The 19,747-nt window shown below is 44.5% G+C and overlaps 1 protein-coding gene across 1 annotated transcript; it reads right to left on the reverse strand.

Annotated features, from left to right (window-relative positions):
• Positions 1-914: 914 nt before the first annotated feature.
• LOC104275315 (obscurin-like) lies at positions 915-19,111 on the reverse strand (the record flags this gene model as incomplete). Its single annotated transcript, XM_009871238.1, has 9 exons — positions 915-1,190; positions 1,959-2,234; positions 2,970-3,245; positions 3,968-4,240; positions 7,736-8,011; positions 8,864-9,130; positions 10,040-10,342; positions 16,425-16,685; positions 18,842-19,111. Coding segments are annotated over 9 exons (2,478 nt in total), but the record flags the coding sequence as incomplete, so codon positions are not given.
• Positions 19,112-19,747: the final 636 nt, after the last annotated feature.

Consider the following 19,747-nt stretch of genomic DNA (forward strand, 5'->3'; position numbering starts at 1 on the left):
ACAGATCTCTAGTGTGGTCAGAATGAAAGAACAGCCTCAGTATTAAATCCTCAGACTCCAAATCACGTTATTAAGGAGAAAAATGCAGACACAAATAAACATTCCTGGAGCCATGACTGGCCATTATAGCTGTAGACAATGCAATGAGCAGTCATCACCTCTGGATTCAGCAGACCTCAGGTATATGCAGTACAGCCAACACAAAATTTTTAGGACAGTACACCGCAATCAACTCCTAAACATCCTCTATGCAACCACAATAAACTAAAGATCTTGGAAATGTTACAGTTTAAATATCACTTGGCAGACAAGTATTTTCACCACATATTGTAGCTTCACAAATGACAAGTGGGTGTCCAATAACAGAAGAAGAGGTAGAGGAAAAGCGGGATGAGAAAAGTAGTTAAATACAAATCGCAATTCAAGTTGCACATATCTGTATCCATTTCTGTTCACCACCCACAAAAGCTTCATGGTGCAGGGAGTTAAGAGGCTGTGATCATGTGTCTCTTTGCACAGCCAGACCGTGGAGTAATTGAAGAAATTCTCAGTTTTGGTAAAGAGGACACTGAGTAGAGAAAAGATTAAACAAAAAGGGAAGAAAGCAGTGACTTTCTTGGAAGAACAGCAATAACAAGAGGAGGAATACCAGCACTGATGATCAGACTAAAGAGGTCTATTGACACAGTGCCAGCTAGTGATTCCCTATCTCTTGATTCCCTATCTGAGCCTAAGGACATGTATAGGGTGAGGAGACGATATCAGGACACCTACACAAAATCTCTATATCTGCTAGGTCACACATAACCTCCCTGAAATGCTAGCTTAGACCACTATCAGAAAGCATTTTAACAGCATTTCCGATATTTTGACAGAGAAAACAGGAATGAAATATCAACCCAAATATTTCCCACCTGTGACAACAATCTTGAAGGTCAGTTTCTGGCCAGCAGCCTCGCAGGTGTACTCCCCAGCATCTTTCTTCTCCACCTGACCCACCACCAGGCGACGCGATTTGCCCTCCGACTCCACCTGGAACTTCTTGCTCGAGGTGATCAGTTTGCCCTCCTTGTACCATTTCACATCGGTCTTCTCCTGGGCCACCTCGCAGCTCAGGGTGGCATTTTCTGATAGTGCAGCTTTTACCTCTTTCTTCACTTTATCTTTATTGACAAATGCTGCTTCTGCTTCTGCAGGATGAGAAAAGAAATTTAAAGGTCACACGTATGTCCAAAATGTTCACAACCAAATGAAAAAGATGACAGCTTCTACAGCTCCAGAATGGTGTCATTCCAAAAGTTAAGACACACTTAGAGGGAACATGGCCCTCAGTGCAGCCAGTGGACAACACACCAGCTGTTTTCAAGCAAAATGATTTGGTGCCTCAGGAGTCAAGGATCTTCCCATCTCTACAAGAAATCCAACTTTTTGTTCCTTTAGGTACTGCACAAATAATCTCCCAGTCTCATCCACCACTGGAACTTTAGCATAAGCCTTGCCCACCCTAGGTACTTCTTGAGAAGGTCTGTTTTCCTACTTGTTCCAGACCTATCTTCCTACACATCTGGGAGATGACCCTACCTTGTTCCACATAAATCACAACAGCATATATAAATGTGCCTATTATTTCTTTACTCTAAAATCAGAAAACAAGGAACACTGAGTGGGATACATCTCACAGGTGACGATACCCAGCTGTGGGCGTCTGTAGCACTATGGATACACACAAGCTGGCTGTCTGATCAGCCTCTCTCCATACAGACCCTGGAGTCTAGAGAATGAATCATTTTGATGACGATACCCAGCTGTGGGCATCTGTGTCGCTGTGGTTGCACACAAGCTGGTTGTCTGATCAGCCTCTCTCCATATAGACCCTGGAGTCTAGAGAATGAATCATTTTGCATTCTAGTAAGTGGAACTCATGGACCTTTCATGATGAGAACCAACATTTCTCCCACCTGTGACAACAATCTTGAAGGTCAGTTTCTGGCCAGCAGCCTCGCAGGTGTACTCCCCAGCATCTTTCTTCTCCACCTGACCCACCACCAGGCGACGCGATTTGCCCTCCGACTCCACCTGGAACTTCTTGCTCGAGGTGATCAGTTTGCCCTCCTTGTACCATTTCACATCGGTCTTCTCCTGGGCCACCTCGCAGCTCAGCGTGGCGTTTTCTGATAGTGCAGCTTTTACCTCCTTCTGCACCTTCTCCTTGTTTGTAAACATGTCTTCTGTCTCTGTAAGAAAGCCACAACAGTCCCACTGAGCTTTTTGCAGTTGTCTTCTCCAGAGCTCAGTCAAGTTCCCCCTGTTTCACCATACTTGCCCTTGACAGGCAGTATCATGATGGTCCATTAAGAAAAGAAAGCACCTTAATCTCTATTTTGCTGACAGAAGGTAAATAGGTGTATGGGAATTCTGGGATAATGATTAAAAACCTCACAGTTTGAGCACATACTTGACTTAGGGCACCAACAGGCACTGCCTGAACCCTTCTCCCTCTTCTCTCTTTTTCTCTTCCTACATCTCTTCAAGCTTGCACTGAATCAGAAGGGAACAGCACTCACATCCTCATATCCAGGATCCATTGCTCTTTTTCTGCCTATTTGAATCACTCAAGTTCAGTCATTCTCCATCTAATCAGAGGATTTCAAACACCTCCCTCTTCCCTTTTATCTATCCCTACACCTCTGTTCTGGCCTCTCACACTGATTCTGCAGGAGTTTTTCTGTAGAGACGCCAGCTAATTGTGAGAGGTGCAGAAATTACCATCCTTGCCCCTCCTTTTTTGTGGTGACAACTAATGGCGGAGGAAAAGTGTGTAGAAAATATTTATACGAGAGTTGGCCAAAAATCACATCCTACAGTTGAAATATTTCACCTCAGAGAATTTGTGAGGTGATCCTCCGAACATAAGATACTACCCAAACTGGAATACTCCTTTATCTTTGGCATTTCTAGCATTTTCTCACCTCTGACTTTGACTTGGAATGTTGTTCTGTCATCCTTTGTTTCACAGGTATAGCTCCCTTGGTCTTGCTGCGTCACTTTCTTGATGATGAGCTTGCGGTGTGTCCCCTGGGAGACGACTGTTGTCCTCTGGTCCTGCCTCACCTCGGTTTGATCCTTCTTCCATACCACGGCTCCGCTCGCAGCCGACACCTCACACACTAGCTCCAGGTTTTCAGAAGGTCTGACTGATATTTCTGGAGTTGTTTTGGGCTTGTTGACAAAATTAACCGCTTCATCTGGAAAGAAAAAGAGAAAGCATCTTATGCCTTTATTTAGGCTTATCATCACAAAGTTAAAGTACAGTAATTACTGATCATTATTTCATTGCTAGTCACACTTGGCTGATAATTTCACCTCTGTAAATGTACGTATGTGTGCGTGGTTCTATGACAATGTAGCTATGACATAGTATTAATAGTTGTGGCAATAAACTATGATTGGGTGTCAGAAGAATGCCTCCTGAGACACAGCACAGAATCATAGAATGGTGCCACGAACTAATATCTTCACTCACAGAACTGCAGGGAGACGTCTCAGAGATCACGGTGTCCTTGGGGAATAGTGGGAGATGCTTAACCCTCAAAACCAGGAGTTAAACTTGTCAGAGAGCTTTTTCACAGAGCTTTCACTGTAAGGACCGCCTTAGTCAGGAGGTTTAAAGACCATTCTGAGCTAAAGGAAGAAAGGCCAGATGTGGCATCAGCCTGTTCTGCCACGTGGTGTTCGTGTCATTACTCCAACCCTAGCGAAAGCTCGCGCTGCTTTGCGTAGAAAACAGCATCATTATTCACCCTTCTAGTGGATTTCATAAGGATCACAGGAAGGGTCAGACTCTCTGAAATAGGGCTGTGCAATCGTGGGCCAAAATCTGGCAACTTGCACTGTAAGACGAGCGTAACGAGTGAAGTCCTGAGATTCTAACACAGACTCTGCTCCCTGACTCTCATCACAAGCTTACCTGAGACTTTTAAATCAAAAATAAGAGTGTCATCTCCAATTCTGCATGTGTATGTTCCTTCATCTTCTTTTGTCACAGCTGAAGCCACAAGCTTATGCAGTTTTCCTTTATCTTCCATGGCGAATTTCTTGCTGGCTGTGATTTCTTTGCCATCTTTGTACCACTTAACCATGATGTTGGCCTCGGAGGTCTCGGAAACAAATTCAGCCTGTTTTCCAGCAATGGCCTTGACAACTCCTCCACTTTTCTCTTTGTTTATAAAGTTTGCAAGTGCTGAAACAAAATCCAGAATCATAGAATCATTAAGGTTGGAAAAGACTTCTAAGATCATGGACACCTAACCCTGGTAAAAAATTGTGTGGACATCAGTAAATATGTACACTTGCATCTATGTTAGTTATTCATTTATCAGAAGACTAATTACACATATTTAACTACGGATCCAATTACTAGAATCTAATGGAGAAGCAGCCTAATTTCCAGCCTTTATAAACCAAATATCTGATTAACACATGCCCAAAAGCCAGAGCACATATACAACACAGGAGGCTGAGTCAAAAGGAGAGGAAGCCCTAGAAAAAAGGCTTTAAGAAAGTCTGAGAGAGGTGAGGAAAGAAATAAAACAAGTAAACTAGAGGAAAAATAACAAAGGTTGTTCCTCATTGTATTTTAACCACCTGGCAAATAAATTGACTCTAAAATGTAATCAAGATAAATTATATTACATTAAAAATCTTTACAGATATCACACAGAATCAAAACAAAAAGAAATTTCTTCCTGGAAATTAACTGGAGCGTAGAAGATAAACAATAAATTTTGCTCCATATCAACATGTAGTGGAAGAACTGAGTCACTAATCACCTCAAAGTAAAGATTCAAAAATCCACCAATAGCCTAGCTAAAACTGTGAGTCTAAGCCCACAGCCCCCATCTACCTTCAGATAATGAAAATAATTTTCTTGGTGATATTTTAAAACAATCCACACAATCAAATCAGTTCGTTGGGACTGTGCAGTCAACATAACTAAACCCAAGGCCCTGAGGATGTATGTGCTTTTTCATAAATTACAAGAAAATGCTCACACCATGCAAAATAACAACTCTCTGCATAATGGCTAGCACATCAGTTATTAGCTTTCACTCTCGATACTGTATTGTGGTTTGAGCCTGCCCAACCAGGAATGAGAGCTACACGGACACTCACTCATCTCCCAGCCCCATTCCTTTAGGGATGTGAAGGGAACAAATTCAATGACAAATTCTCCGGGACTGAGATTAGGACAGGGAGGTTTCGCTCACCACTTATTGTCACGAGCAAAAAACAGAGTAAACTTGATGAGAAAACATTAATTCACCACCAGTTTATCCAAATCAACTAGATCAGAGTAGGATAGTGAGATAGACAAATAAATAAATTCAACCAGAGCCTAAACGCACTTCTCACTCCTCCTTCTCCCCAGCTACCTCCTCCCTCCCTGTGGAGCAGCAGGGAAGGGGATGGAGGCCGCAGTTTGGCCATTACTCAACACTTCCTCCTCAAGGAGGGACACCTTGCAGCCTTCCCCCGATGCCAAGAAGCGTCCATCTCATGGGAGACAGTCCTCCTCCTCCACATCAGTCCTTCTCAGCAGTGTAGGACCCGCTCGCCAGCTGCAGTGTTCTTAGCTCCAGCACAGGCCCTCCTTGGGGCTGCAGGTCACAAGAGCACATCCTCTGCTCTTGCGTGGTCTCTCTCTCTCCCTTGGCATAGGGTCTTCCATGTTCTGTTGCATCTTAGATGTTTCACCATCATCGATCTCCTCGGTTGGCAGGACCTTCAGCGTGACGTCTCACTCACAATAGGACTCATGCACCTTTCACTAGAGTGAACCATGGCTGCCTGAAGGAGACATCTCCGATGTCCTATTTCGATGCAAGAGGACATGTGTCGGAGGATGGCTGGCACATGACGTCTCATGGCACCAGAGGAACAGCAGTGACAAAATGACAAGTGCATTTTCTAGCAGGGCTTTTTTGGGCAGGAGGCCCAGCTGGTGACACACCTCTGGCCATGGCTCAGCACGGTGGCCTCTCGGCAGCCACGTGATGCCCACGTGCCAGACACAGCTGACCTGCTCATCAAATGACGCTGGCTGTGGCTGATTTACAGGAGGAACAGAGAAAAGGTGGCAATCTTGAATGGCAAAATACTAGGAGAGCCTCATCCTACGAGGATGAGATGTATCAAGGTCAGTTCTCTAGGAATCAAGCTACAAGCAGCAGATATTTTAAGTTACAGCTTGTCAACACAGATTTTAAAAAAATAGCATTGATTACTCATTTGACAGTCACATTACAGTGAAATGCACATGGAAATATCCATCAGCTAATTCAATTAAATCTGTGGGTGGAGATTCCAGTATGAAAAATGATGGTAAAGAGGCAGAGAACGAGAGAAGAAAACCAAAATTAAGGACAGCTGCCATGTGTAGAGAGCAATTCCTCCCTCCATAGATTTAGTGATGTTTTTGAATTATATTTCAGCTCTCTCTTTTGAGTTTGCTCTTTAAGAGTAATCAAGCAAGGAAGTTGTCAAATGCAAAAAACACATATTGCTGTGAGGCTTTGTTGTCTCTACAGAGACCAAGGAGGGCAAGAAGCCAGCAGAACACTATGATTAAGCACCTCATACTTACTCTGTGTAGAAAGAGCATGATCATTGCTGGGAAGAATGCGAGCGCTCAGATAAAAGACAGAACACAGAAATCAAATGCCTTTAAACTTGCCAGTTCAAAGCAAAAGAGCTACAGAACTCACACCACACAGAGGTTAGACAACCTTAGAGTTAGGTTTTACGCTCTGAATCTCAGTAGACATCTAGATGATACCCATTGGGAATGATCTGGGGATACGCTGAGGCTTTTCAGGCAAAACCTGGTCCCATTCAAGGTAGAGAAAGTATGAACTAGTTCACCATTGCATCGATGGGAAAGCTTATGAGAGGGTGGGTTAATGCTCTTCGTTTTAGGATAAAGGTTCATATCTTGCTCTGGGAGAGGATGTGCCCACCAGCAAGGTAGCAGGTAGTCAGAAGGGAAGGGACTGCCATGAAAGCGAGAATAGTTGAGAAACAGAGTAGCTATAAAACAGTTCTTGTTCAAATGTAACAAATGGGAAATATTAAAAAAAAAAAAAGTGATATTTTGCCATTTGTTCTGTGCAACCCTCCATCTGAATACCTCACAAATAGCAGTGAGTCAAGCTCCTCAGTGTGCCCTGGAAAAGTCTCTTCTTAATCACCAGGGTACTGAGAGATTCCCCAAAAACCTCCACGCAAATAATAAAAAAAATATCCCACAATGCCAAGATGATCTTGGTTTGTGAAAACTTTAATCAGAACTGAGTTGATTCCTCAATGATTTGTCTGATATCACATAGCAAGTACGGGGCAGACATGGGATCTTCTCGTGCATCACATCCTGGCCCTGAGGCTGAATTTCTTCATTGTAACAGCACCTTCTTAGCACCCACAACACAACTTCATGAAATAACAAGACATAACTAGAGTGAAAGCACTGCACTTACCACTAAGATGGTGTTAGAGGCCAAGTTTACTCCCAAAATATCCTACTTTGGGATTACAGACACTGGCAAAACTAGATGTTGGTGGGGAGATAACACAGCTCCCTGCAGTGCCTCCTGAGCACTCCCTCTCTGTCCCTTGATGACTTTTTTGGCTTAAGTCAGGAACAAGCCATTAATACAAAGCAACCCAAGCACACCCCTACCTTTCACTGAGAGCTGATAGAGCATTTTATCCCCTTCACAGACGCATTCATAAACTCCAGCATCCTCTGCTGCAGTGTTGCGAATTTTCAGGATGTGCCTCTTCCCCACAGTTTGAATTTCATGTTTTTCACTGGCCTTGAGCTCTTTCCCATCCTTCATCCACTTCACGGTAACTTCAGAGTCCGAAAGCTCGGCCTGAAGTTTGGCTTCCTCTCGCAATCGAGCAGAGACCTTTTCTATATCTCTGCTCTTGTTGGTAAATCTCACTGCAACACCTGTCAAGAAAAAAACAACACAGAACTTTTGTTAGTTCAAGTTATATCACAATAACACATCCCTTATACGACTCTCCTATAGAGTGCAAGATCTTGGAAAAAGTGTTAGATCTTGCTCCTGCCCTCATACTCAGGTCAATACTGAGCTTTTTTTTTTTCCTATTCAGAGAATTTATCTGTATTGCCAGAATCACTTAAAAAAAAAAAAAACGCAAAAAGAAAGTGCACACTTTTGTACTGATTAATAACACTCTAAACATGTTTCTGCAGAGATTTTCACCCACAGTCAACCCCATTCTTCCATAACGAATGCCTATTCATCACCTTTTGCCATGCAATGTGTGTAGCTACAGATGTCAGCATCATTTCGTAGAGGACAACTGGAGCACCCAGCTCTCAATATTAAATTGGATTACATAATACCAACTTGTGCATCACACACATCTGTGGTAAACTAAGAAACCTTTGTTAGTGACTAACTCTCCTTTACTTTTGAAGGACTACGACAGTCAGAAAGACTAGTTGAATACGGAGCTGAAATCACTCATCTAAGGTAGATGAGTGGTAGATCAGTGGTAGGTCTGGTGACAGAATCCAGTGAACAATGGTTGTGAACTAGAGAAATTCATGAGCTGATGTTAAACCGTCTAGTTAGGTACCAACTTACTCTGAACTGCGTGCTATCGTGGTGAGGTCAATACCAGGGACCACGTTAGTTCACGTGATGTGATTTCAGGTACTTCCTACGCACCAGGAATTAGTAAAAGCCTCTGACCCCAGTTCTAACCATCAAGTCACAGAGAAAACTGACCCTTGACTGGAGGAAGAAAGCGCAATGACCAAAGTAAATACCTTTCACTCTCATCTTGGTGCTGGTGTCCACATTATTGGCAACAAATTTCACTTCTGCTCCATCATCGTTCTTGGTGACATTCTTTATGATTAGGGTGTGAGTAGTTTGAGTTCTCTTAATGATACAGGTCTCGCTTTCCTGTAAGACTTTACCATTAAGGTACCAAGCGCCGGAACATGTTTTTGTAAGGTCAACAGTGAAGAGGGCATCCCCTCCAGGTACAGCCTCAACGGTTGTCAGGGGGGTTTTCACAGCCAGGACAGGTTCTGGGGGAGAAAAATAACATATCTCTGAGATCAAAGGACACAAGACTGCTACTCCAGAAAATGGTTCTTCCTAAGAACAAAGTTTTGGGGGTAAACAAGGCTTGAGAATAAGATCCTGCAGCTTTCTACAGTTTGCACTGAAGGCAAGGCACGCCTGGTCAACAAGCGTAAAACATCTAGGTTCCCTAGCAAGTGTGCTATTTATTTAATAATCAGTATTATTCTTAGATTTCAGAATGATCTGAAGGTGGCCTCCCAGCCTGCTAGTCACTTCAAGATACTCTAGGAACACCCAGACCTGTTGAGATAGCTAGGGAAAAGGATGACTCTATAACAAGACACAACCGAAGTCTGTCCAGATATTGTCCGGTGCAACGAAACAAAGAAAGACAAAGTCTCATTGCTCACAATTATTCTATTGATATATTGACACTCTAGGAATAAAGTGAAATGCCCATTTTTCTCCTAGTAACTCTGAGATTGAAGAGAGACTGACTGGAACCTGGTTTTCATGACAGCATGATCATCCATAATTGTTCTTTAGGTGCAATATTGTCAATATTTATATATTGACAATTATATTGTAATCCCCATGTCAATTTTCCCTTCCATACCAGAGCTAGAAGAAGCACTTACAGGATTAAGGTCCGTTGCAGAGAGCTCTGCCTCTCACACAGCCTGTTGTGAGGTATTGGAACATAAGCATGTTGGCAGCTCTATCACAGAAACTCAACCACCATCACCTTGGTGACGGACAGTGGTTGAAATGAGACAGGAGAACTAGCAGCGATGGGAAAAAAGTTCTGTGCAAATCCTCTATCCTCCTCAAACCCAGGACAAATGTCTTTAGAGCACCCACTAGGCAAAACAACACAGATCGGCCCCATTTCATGATGGTTTTGTGCTCACCAAGGTGCATGCTCCCTGGGAACTCCAGGTAGGGGCTCTGTCCGTAGGCGTTGACTGCAGACACTCTGAACTGATAATCAGCCTCTTCTGATAGGTTGCTTACTGTGAATTCGGGGACAGGGACATGGGACTCATGGCACCTCACCCAGGTAAAGCCGGTTAGTTTCTTGCGTTCCACGATGTAGCCATCGATGGGAATGGGGCGGTCCATCTTGGGAGGGGACCATGCGAGCGTCACTGAGGTTTCTGTTTTATTTTTCACCACAGGGTCAGCTGGGGGTTGGGTGGGAGGTTTTTTGGGAGCTGAACATGGGAAAACGAACAAACAAACAAAAACAGAGCAAGAAGTTTATGTCAGAGCAGGAAAGCCATTGTGCCTTACAGAAAAGCTTACACTGGACTAAAAGCTAGTCTTGCTCTCCATGAAACATCAGTGTGAGACAGAAAGCAAGAGAAGGGACAGAAGGTGCTTTGGGGCTACGTTGCACAAAGTTGCACAACACTCCTACCTCCACAGCTGAGCACACGAGATTTATATGCAATACTACAATTCTCTGCACAGACAAGAAGTCTACAATGAACAATTCATAGGCATAACTTTTCAGCCCTTACCAGTGAAGACTGAAGCAAAAAAGTCATTGAGCACCTCAGCCTTTTTCAATATCCTGCATGATCAGCTCCTCTGTTTCCTTCTGGAGTGGTCCTACGCTTTCCCTAGTCTTCCTTTTGTCACTCACATATCTATAGAAGCCTTTCTTACTGTCCTTGACATCCCCAGCCAGATTTAATTCCAACAGGGCTTTAGCTTTCCTAACCTGAACCCTGGCTATTCTGTCAGCTTCACTGTAATCCTCCCAGGTTGTCTGTCCTTTCTTCCATGCCCCTGTAGGCTACTTTTTTGTATTTGAGAGTGTCCAGGAGCAACGTGGGTATCCATGCAGGCCACTTAGTGTTTTTACCAGCCTTTCTCATTGTTGGAATGCATAGCTTTTGGGCTTGAAGGAGGTGATCTCTGGATGTTAACCAGTTTTCCTGGGCCTCTCTTCTCTCTAGAACTTCCTCCCACTGAATTCCACCGAGCTGATCCCTGAGGCCGTCAAAGTTAGCTCTCCTCTTCCCTCTAGAACTTCCTCCCACTGAATTCCACCAAGCTGATCCCTGAGGCCGTCAAAGTTAGCTCTCCTGAAATTCAGGGTCATGAGCTTACTGCTCTCCTTTCTCATTGCCCTAAAGATCCTGAACTCCATCATTTCGTGGTTGTTGCAGCCAAGGCTGCCCTTGAGCTGCATGTTCCTGAGCCCCTCCTTGTTGATAAGAACAAGGTCGAGAAAAGCGCTTCTTCTCATAGGCTCCTCTACCACCTAAAGAAGGAGGCTGTCATCCATGCAGTCCAGGAACCTGCTGGATTTCTTATGTCTTGCTGTGCTGTCGCTCCAACAGATACCAGGGTGGTTGAAGTACCCCATTAGGACCAGGGCTTACGAACGTGAGGCCACTTCTATCCGTTTATAGAGAGCCTCATCCCATTGGTCACGCTGGCTAGGTAGCCTGTAGCAGATGCCCATTACAATGTCACCTGCTGGTGCCATCTGTTTAATCCTGACCTGTGGCTACACTTTACAGTTAGCTGTGCCGGCAGCACTGAGCTGCAGAATTAAGACTCTTGTCCTTGAGCTCTTTTCTAAACAAGTACATAACTCTTGCTTGCTAATTATGAAAAGAGACCCTGACCAGCCAAGTACAGCTCATGTTGAGAGTTTGCTCATGAGAATGGACAGATAAGAGGCTTCTCGTACACAAGATGTGCGTTGGAGTGAATGGAGAGTATGATCAACACAGACCTGGGAAAGTCTGTTCTCCCTGTGTGATAAGAGTATGATTGGAGGAGTACATAAGCTAATAACAACCCTGGCTGCATAGTCTGATCTCTTGTTTGTAATCCACAAATAGTGCTTCTTGCTAAGAAGCTAAGTGTGTCTGCCTGCAATAAAGCGAATTCCATTTTCCACCATCTTGGAGTTCGTGCGTGCTTCTCCACACTGACCCATAAAGTCTCAGTCATTTCCCCATCCATGCCCAAACAGAGCTCTGTGGACTCCAACCCATCACTGACATAAAGGGCAACGCCTCCTTCCTTTCTTCCCTGCCTGTCCCTCCTAAACAGACGACATCCTTCCATTCCCACACTCCAGTCACAGGTGTCATCCCACCATGTCTCTGTCACAGCAACGATATTATAGCCCTGCAGGTGGATTTCTCTCTACAACCTCATCACTACCAAACTGGTTAACTAACAAAGAGCAATAATCAGAGGGATGCACCAGACCAGGGAGCTTCATTTTACATCCCCAAAGCGAGCCTCAGGGTGGCAGGAGACTTCCCTGTGGGTTGGATCTTGTCGACAGATAGGGCCCTCTGTTCCTCTCAGAAGAGAGTCGCCTACTACAATTACTCTACTTTTATTCTTAACTGAAGAAGTCCTAAGACGTGGTGGGGAGAGAGAAGCCCTGGGCAACTCACTGGGTGGATCTTTGTCTCCATCTCCACTCACCTGGCCCTCAATTCCCAAAGCCCCCATACCTATGGATGACTGGAAAGGTAAGAGGGTGGGGCGAGAGGGTTTTTGCTTGACTCTTTGACCTCTCTCCATTCCCTTCTGTCCCTTAGGTCCCATCCTTTGGCCTGGTGACAGGAAGGGAGGGGATCCTCCACTTGTGGAGCCTCTTCCTGCTGTCTTTGCCTCAGAGTGTTGCTCAACCAATCGATTTCACTTTCGCACTCCCTGATGCTTCTCAGCCTCTCTCCCTCCTCCCTCAGCTCAACCACCTGCCCAAGCAGGTCATTTATTTGATCACGCCACACACGCGCTGTGTCCCTGGCTCCCTCCAGTCCAAGTGCCAGGCTCAGGCGTTCGCTGCAGCCGGAGACCTGTACGGCCCCGTGTTTGCATGCAAGCTCAGTCTGAGTTCATGCTCATTTCTCTAGCCAGAATGGAAACAACTGCTATTTGCTACTTCCCTGGTGCCCCTGTACGATGCTGGTCCTCCCCTTCCCCTCTCTCTCACTATCTCAGATCACATCGCCCTCTGCGAAGGCCAGCCCGCTCCCGCCTCAATCTAGCTCAGTGATGAAAAGAAACAGCTCCCTCCACCCATTGCTGCCTACATGATCTGAGTAAAAATAGACATGAATAAATCCACCGTGAGTTTTTCAGAGTTATGGAGATCTCAGTTTCTTGTTACACAGGCTTGGTTGTTCTCTGTAGATGCTTTTATGCGGGTATCTGCCCACTGTCCTGCTTCTGAATTCTAGGCTATTCCCATTCAGAAGCCGTGTTGTGCCTCCATCTCCCAAGAGCGAGAGCTATCCCTGAGCATCTCTGGTTTAGTAATTTATACAGAGCCAGCTTTTGGGGTCAGGGAATTAACTTCAAAAGCAAACAAAGACATGTCCCTACCATGAGACCCTACAACTGAGGATGTGTGGCTGTTTTACAGTAGCTGTGGTCACAAATACATCCCTGCATGTATTTGCATAACGAAGATTTACGTTCACCCTCTCACTCCTCTTGAACCCTTTAGAGAGGACTTAAGTCCCCACAGTGTTATTCGCTATGTGCTGCAGCTGATAAGGTCAAGAAGATAGGAATTACCTGATACGCTCTAGTTACACATCTACTGACACAGTAAAGGATTCATTTCATTTAGTTTTGGCTATTTGAAAGGTGTCTGGTCTAAACAGACTCCAACTGTAATCCCACGGAGAAGAGCACACTTGGGAGCCATTCACCCCATCTTACAGAAGGTGTGTGAGATGGGCAAAACAAATCACACATTACAGATACTCAAGAACTCATGACTATAGAGGGAGCCCGTACAATAAGCCTGGCCTAAAAAACAAACTCTGCAACAACTAATCTCTCTGCCTCGGTTTACCCATCTTTAAAACAGGCATAGTACCAACGCAGGATACCGAGCGAATAACAGAATCACAGAATCACAGAATCACAGAACGTTAGGGGTTGGAAGGGACCTCTGAAGATCATCTAGTCCAGCCTTCATCCCAGCACACCCAACCACTACACCACAGCCTCAAGTGCTGGATCTACTTTTTTTTTAAACACCTCCAGGGTTGGTGACTCCACCACCTCCCTGGGCAGCCTGTTCCAGTGCCTCACCACTCGTTCAGTAAAGAACTTCCCCCGAATATCCAATCTAAACTTCCCCTGACGCAACTTGAGGCCATTTCCCCTTGTCCTGTCATTAGGAATTAGAGAGAAGAGACCAGCACCAGCCTCACTACAGCCTCCTTTTAGGTAGTTGTAGAGGGCAATAAGGTCTCCTCTCAGCCCCCTCTTCTCCAGACTAAACAAACCCAGTTCCCTCAGCCGCTCTTCATAGGAATCAGCATTGCTTGCCTGATAAATGTTATTAGAACAGCCGCCACCAATCCCCTCCAGCTGATTGAAAAAGACATGGACGTAGCACACAGGATAGTTCAAGCAGCTCATCAGATATGCACGAAGGTTAAAAATGGGAAATCTCAATGCAAAACACTTTTCCTTCATTACATAAAGAGGCACGTAAGTGTTTTGGGATGCCCAGTTGCCAGCCTGTCAGTTACTGCTGGTCAGAGCTGGATGCCAAAGGGGCCATTCGTGTAGCATTAAGCTGAATACTAGACCCTGGAATCGGATCTCTTGACCTTACCGTCAGAAATGGTAATGTGATATTTTCTTCAGAAATACCTGCCTGGGGGAAGGCAGCCTCTTACCTTTCTCTATCCCATGAATCAACACTTGCTTTGTAACTGATAAACAGCAGAGTCTGAAACCAAACTGAACTTTGTCATTCCCATTGAAGAAGAGCTTGGGCGGGTGTTAACGGTTTTCCAAATATCTTAGAAACTGTCTCCATGCTAAACGTGACAGTTGCCTCAGTATTTATCTTTTTTTCATTTCAGTCCAAGAGCATCAGAATGCCCCAACCAAGTTTAGATAACACAGCAGCTATAAATCTTTATTTAAAGATTTCTTTTTACCACTGGCTAATTGCAATTTGAAGTAGTGGTGGGAGAAAAGAAACCTTACTCTTCCCAAAGAGTGATTAGGATGAATGGTTTGTTCACATGAAAACCAAAACTGCAGCAGAACCAGAAGCCACATGCAGTTCTCCATCTTAAACGAAGTAGCTCTTGCCTGGGAAATGCAGTGTCATCAAAATTAAAGCTAAATAAAATTAAGCAACTTCATCAAAATTTCATTTTGGGTCCAATCTCAACTACATGGCACCTGCTGCTCCTTCTCTATCAGCCCTTGCTCAGATCAGATGTGCCAGCTGAAGGAATTCTTCAGCCCCCATATTATATCAGTCTCCCCAAGCCAAGCTGAGCAGAATAAAGATCCCTTCTTTCAGCATAGCCACCATCAATTCAGAGGGTCCTGCCAGCTTTGTCATGTCAAAGAGAGGAAGAAAGAGCACATGGCTTTGCTGATTTCCTCAAAAGAAAGGAAAAATACTTTGAAGAGGAAGCATTTCCCCTTTCTCTTGCAGGTTTATATCTATACAAACATATACATATATTACTTTAATGCAAACAGCTTAAGAAACTAAAATCAAAGTCGGATGCGATGAACCCTTGGCTGCCTCTTTAATGCTTCATGTGTGTGCATGTAGATGTTCCTTCACAGATGTTTTTGCTTGCTAGAACGGAAATAAACTCTATACTCTGCCAAAGATGTTCAGGGCACTCATCTACTTCCCTGTAAGAGCCAGCATACCCAGAAGCTACCCTTATGTCTCTGTGGGCTCAAAACTCCAGGGAAGGAATTGACTGCTGGCTGACCGTCCCCTCCAAATCCTCAGCAAAGAGAGAGGCAGATGTAAGCGGTCCCCGTTTGCTACAAGAGGTGTTAGCTCCATAGCAAAAATTGATAAATGCCCCTCAAAGACACCAAAGAATTTGGAAAATGCTGGTCAGTGTGTCGATGGAGCGCTCTGTGTGCAACAGAGCAAGGCGGCTGTTTTGTACACAAGTCATACACTATTTTTTAAGCACCTCCCGAGGGAGAGAAGACACATGTCCCTTTCCCCCTTTTTTACTCAGTTATTATTTTGTGCTCATTTCAGCATAAAATGACAATGGTACAGAGAAGACATGTCTGTGCTGTGCTCTTTCCCCAGGACTCCTCTCTCTGTTTAGATCTCTCCATAACATCTCGCAACACCCACATTCAGGCTGTTGGCTTTTTGTGGCAGACATCGAACCTTCTGCTGTCTTAGGACAACAGAGTTACCATAGCGGTACCTGAACCAACAGCTCTACCATGGGTGTACTTGGTGTGGGGGAAGACACAACACCAAGGCCAAATAAAAGTGAAGCTTACTGGTCACAGTGAACTGGGTAGAAGTCCTGCTTTCATCAGCCAGGAAGGCAATTTCACCAGCATCTTCCATCTTACACTCTCGGATGATCATGGTATGTTTCTTGCCGGAGCCTGTGATGGAGATTCGATCACTGGGTTTCACTTCTTCTTTATTTTTCAGCCATCGGATGTTCTGGCATTCATTGTCCAGCTCCACACAGAAGATGGCTGTGTCATTTACGGAGACCGCAGTCTTTCGTGGAAGTTTCTTGATGATGTTCCCTTTAATTAAGAAAATAATTACGATCAGCACATAGCAGATATTAAAGTCTCTGGCAACACTGGATCATCCAGACTACAGCAGGGCTAGCCAACAGCTCTCACCTAATCAAAACATTGTAGACACTATGCAGACATTCCCAAATTAATTCCTAGGCTCTGAGTTGTACAGAACAGATAATCCCAAGGACTTGGTTTGGCCTTCAGAAAGAGAGAAGTAATCTTGTATGACTACAGTCGCTCATGTTTCTAGCCTTCCACACGTAATCTGCTGTTGGGTAAATGCAAGGTACGCGGCCTCGCCAAGAACCAATTTGACAGGGATACAGCTTTCCGTGCCCATATATGCTAGGAATTCAAATTAAATCTTTGCTAAAGTAGGTCAGTCTTAAACCAGACAGGTCTTCTGTCTGTCTTTGGGATTTTTCTTCCATCAAAGTACCCAGCAAGTTACATAATCACTACTGACAAACACACCAGTCACGTAGATTAATAGCAAATACACTGAAAAACTCAGATTTCTTCTTAGAGTCAACCCAGAAATTCACACGGAATGATTTTCACTTATTTGTGTCCTTTCCAAGAACTTCTGCCCCCAGAGCAGGCACAGGGTTCTGCTGGCAAAGTTCTGCCTCCTTTCCCTCCTGAGAGCTATACCTGGTTCAGTCATAGAATTATTGAATTGTTTAGACCTTTAAGATCACTGAGTCCAGCCATTATTGTAGCACTAAACCAGTGGAATATGCCACAGCACCATAGCACAAATCAATAAAACAGCTCCCCTACTGGGACCAAACACACTTACAGTGCTTGGCTAGTCTAGAACTAACAGAAGATGCAACAAAAAGGTGTCTGTCTGAACTCTGCTGTGTCTCCAGACTAAATTTTCCCTGCTGCCTCCATCCATGTGCACTCTCAACTCTTTGCTAATGGTACAAAAAGGCATTCTCACAAGGATGTATGTCCCACCTGTCTTGCACCAATATATGCAGCAAAGAACAACTTCTGGTTTGACTGGGAGTAAAGTCAGGCTTCAAATGAGTCGGGAGTAAACCTGTAACTATGACAAGTCTCCAGTTCATGCAAGAGGAGGCAACAACGTCACCAGCATAAGCATCATTAAAATCAACACTGTAGGTCCTGTAGCTGCATGAGTAGGTTCTTGCTCCTACAGCAAATCAGAGAGCTCAGAACCAATGGCCCCTTCTGCAGATATGCCTGTGTCTCTGATGTGTGTGTCTACTCACTGAGACGCCTACACCAAGCCTGACTTTATGCCTACTTACAGTTCAGTCCTAAACCACTGGACTCAGAAGACTTGGACATGGATCTATATTTTGCCTTTCTCATTTCCAGACTCCAGAGAACAGCTCCAGATATCGGCGATCTGCAGCGTGGATCTGGTTTCCAACCTGAAACTATTGGTGCTGGCTGCAGTCTGCACCACACATAGGGCCATAAAACACAGCTGAAAACTCAGCTTCCCATCACTCTCTGACAAGATTCACTGTTGTGTTCACTGGATGGCACACAAGATGTGTGTGAGACGGTGCCGGGGGACATGTCCTATGTTTGGGACCATGTTAAGGAAAGTCTAAAATGCTAAGCTACAGCTCAAGGACTTTGCCTTCTAGGAAGGCCCTATAAGCATAGCTCCCCACCAGATGACCTATCTTGTGCAGCAACACAATCTGTCCTCCCTCCCTGACCTTGTGTCCCATATACACCCTGGCAGAAGACCCAGAGACCCACTGACCAACCACACGTGGCTCTCCTCCCCACCGTAAGCGAGTGTCCTGTTCTTCACTGCATGCATGCATGGGGTAAATTCCATTCACAACGTCGAGACTGGATTCTCCTGGGTGAATTTCACACTGGATAGGTGGGATTTATCATAGAATCACAAAATTATTTGGGTTGGAAAAGACCCTAAAGATCATGTAGTTCCAACCCTCCAGCCATGGGCAGAGACATCTCCCACTAGACAAAGCTGCTCAACACTCCATTCAACCTGGTCTTGAACACTTCCAAGCAGGGGGCATCCACAGCTTTTCTGGGTAGCCTGTGCCAGTGCCTCATCACCCTCACAGTGAAGAAGATCTTGCTTATATCTAATCTAATCGACTTGGCCAAACTGAAGTAGCAAAAGCTTTTCCTACCTTGGACAGACAGCTCCGCGATAGTCCTGCTGCCTTCTTTCATCTCACAGATATAAACAGCATCATCATCTGTGGTGACATTCTGGACAGTGAGCCGGCGATACGTGCCCTCTTCTTCAATGTTGTATTTCTTGCTCTGCCGGAGTTTGGTTTCCTCCTTGAACCAAGCTGTCTCTGTGCTAGGAACAGGCACTTCACATTGGAAGGTGGCAGACTCTTTCTCCCTCACTTCAAGATCTTTCAGTTTTTCCTTGAAGGGTATTGCGGGTTCTTAAGAGGATAAAAACAGTGAGGAGAAACAAGAGTTTAGTGTAGTCTGCCGTAATACATGAGTAAATAAATAAATCAATAGAAAAAAATAAACAATAACACTCCTTATTAATGACATTGATTTGTCCTGTGATGACTTCCAAACCCATAATCAAGCCCTATTACAGTAGGTGTTCTGCTCTCATATCAAAAAAAAAAGAAAAAAATTGAAAAAATCTTAAACTCCAGCAGAAGTACTATAAGGACTTATTAAAAGCGAAGCAGAATCACAGAATCTCTTTGGTTGGAAGAGACTTTTAACATCATCAATCTAACCACTAATCTAGCACTTCCAGGTCACCACTAAACTATAATCAGTATGAGTCTGAACTGCCTCACAACAGCACAGAGAAGTTTCCTCTAATCCAAAACAGTGTGAACAAGTAGGTGAAGCATCAGGTTAATAAACTCTGCTCTTGTGACCTGCTCGTCTTCTAGCATGATCCTTTGCGCTGCACTTTGTCACTTAGTGACGTCAACAAGATCAATCATAGAATTGTTTAGGTTGGAAAAGATTTTTAAGATCATCCAGTCCAACCATTAACCCAGCATCGACAGGTCCACCAATAAACTCTCTCTCTAAGCACCACATCTACA

This window comes from Apaloderma vittatum, unplaced genomic scaffold (genome assembly GCF_000703405.1).
Source record: "Apaloderma vittatum isolate BGI_N311 unplaced genomic scaffold, ASM70340v1 scaffold5576, whole genome shotgun sequence".
Lineage (NCBI taxonomy): Eukaryota > Metazoa > Chordata > Aves > Trogoniformes > Trogonidae > Apaloderma > Apaloderma vittatum.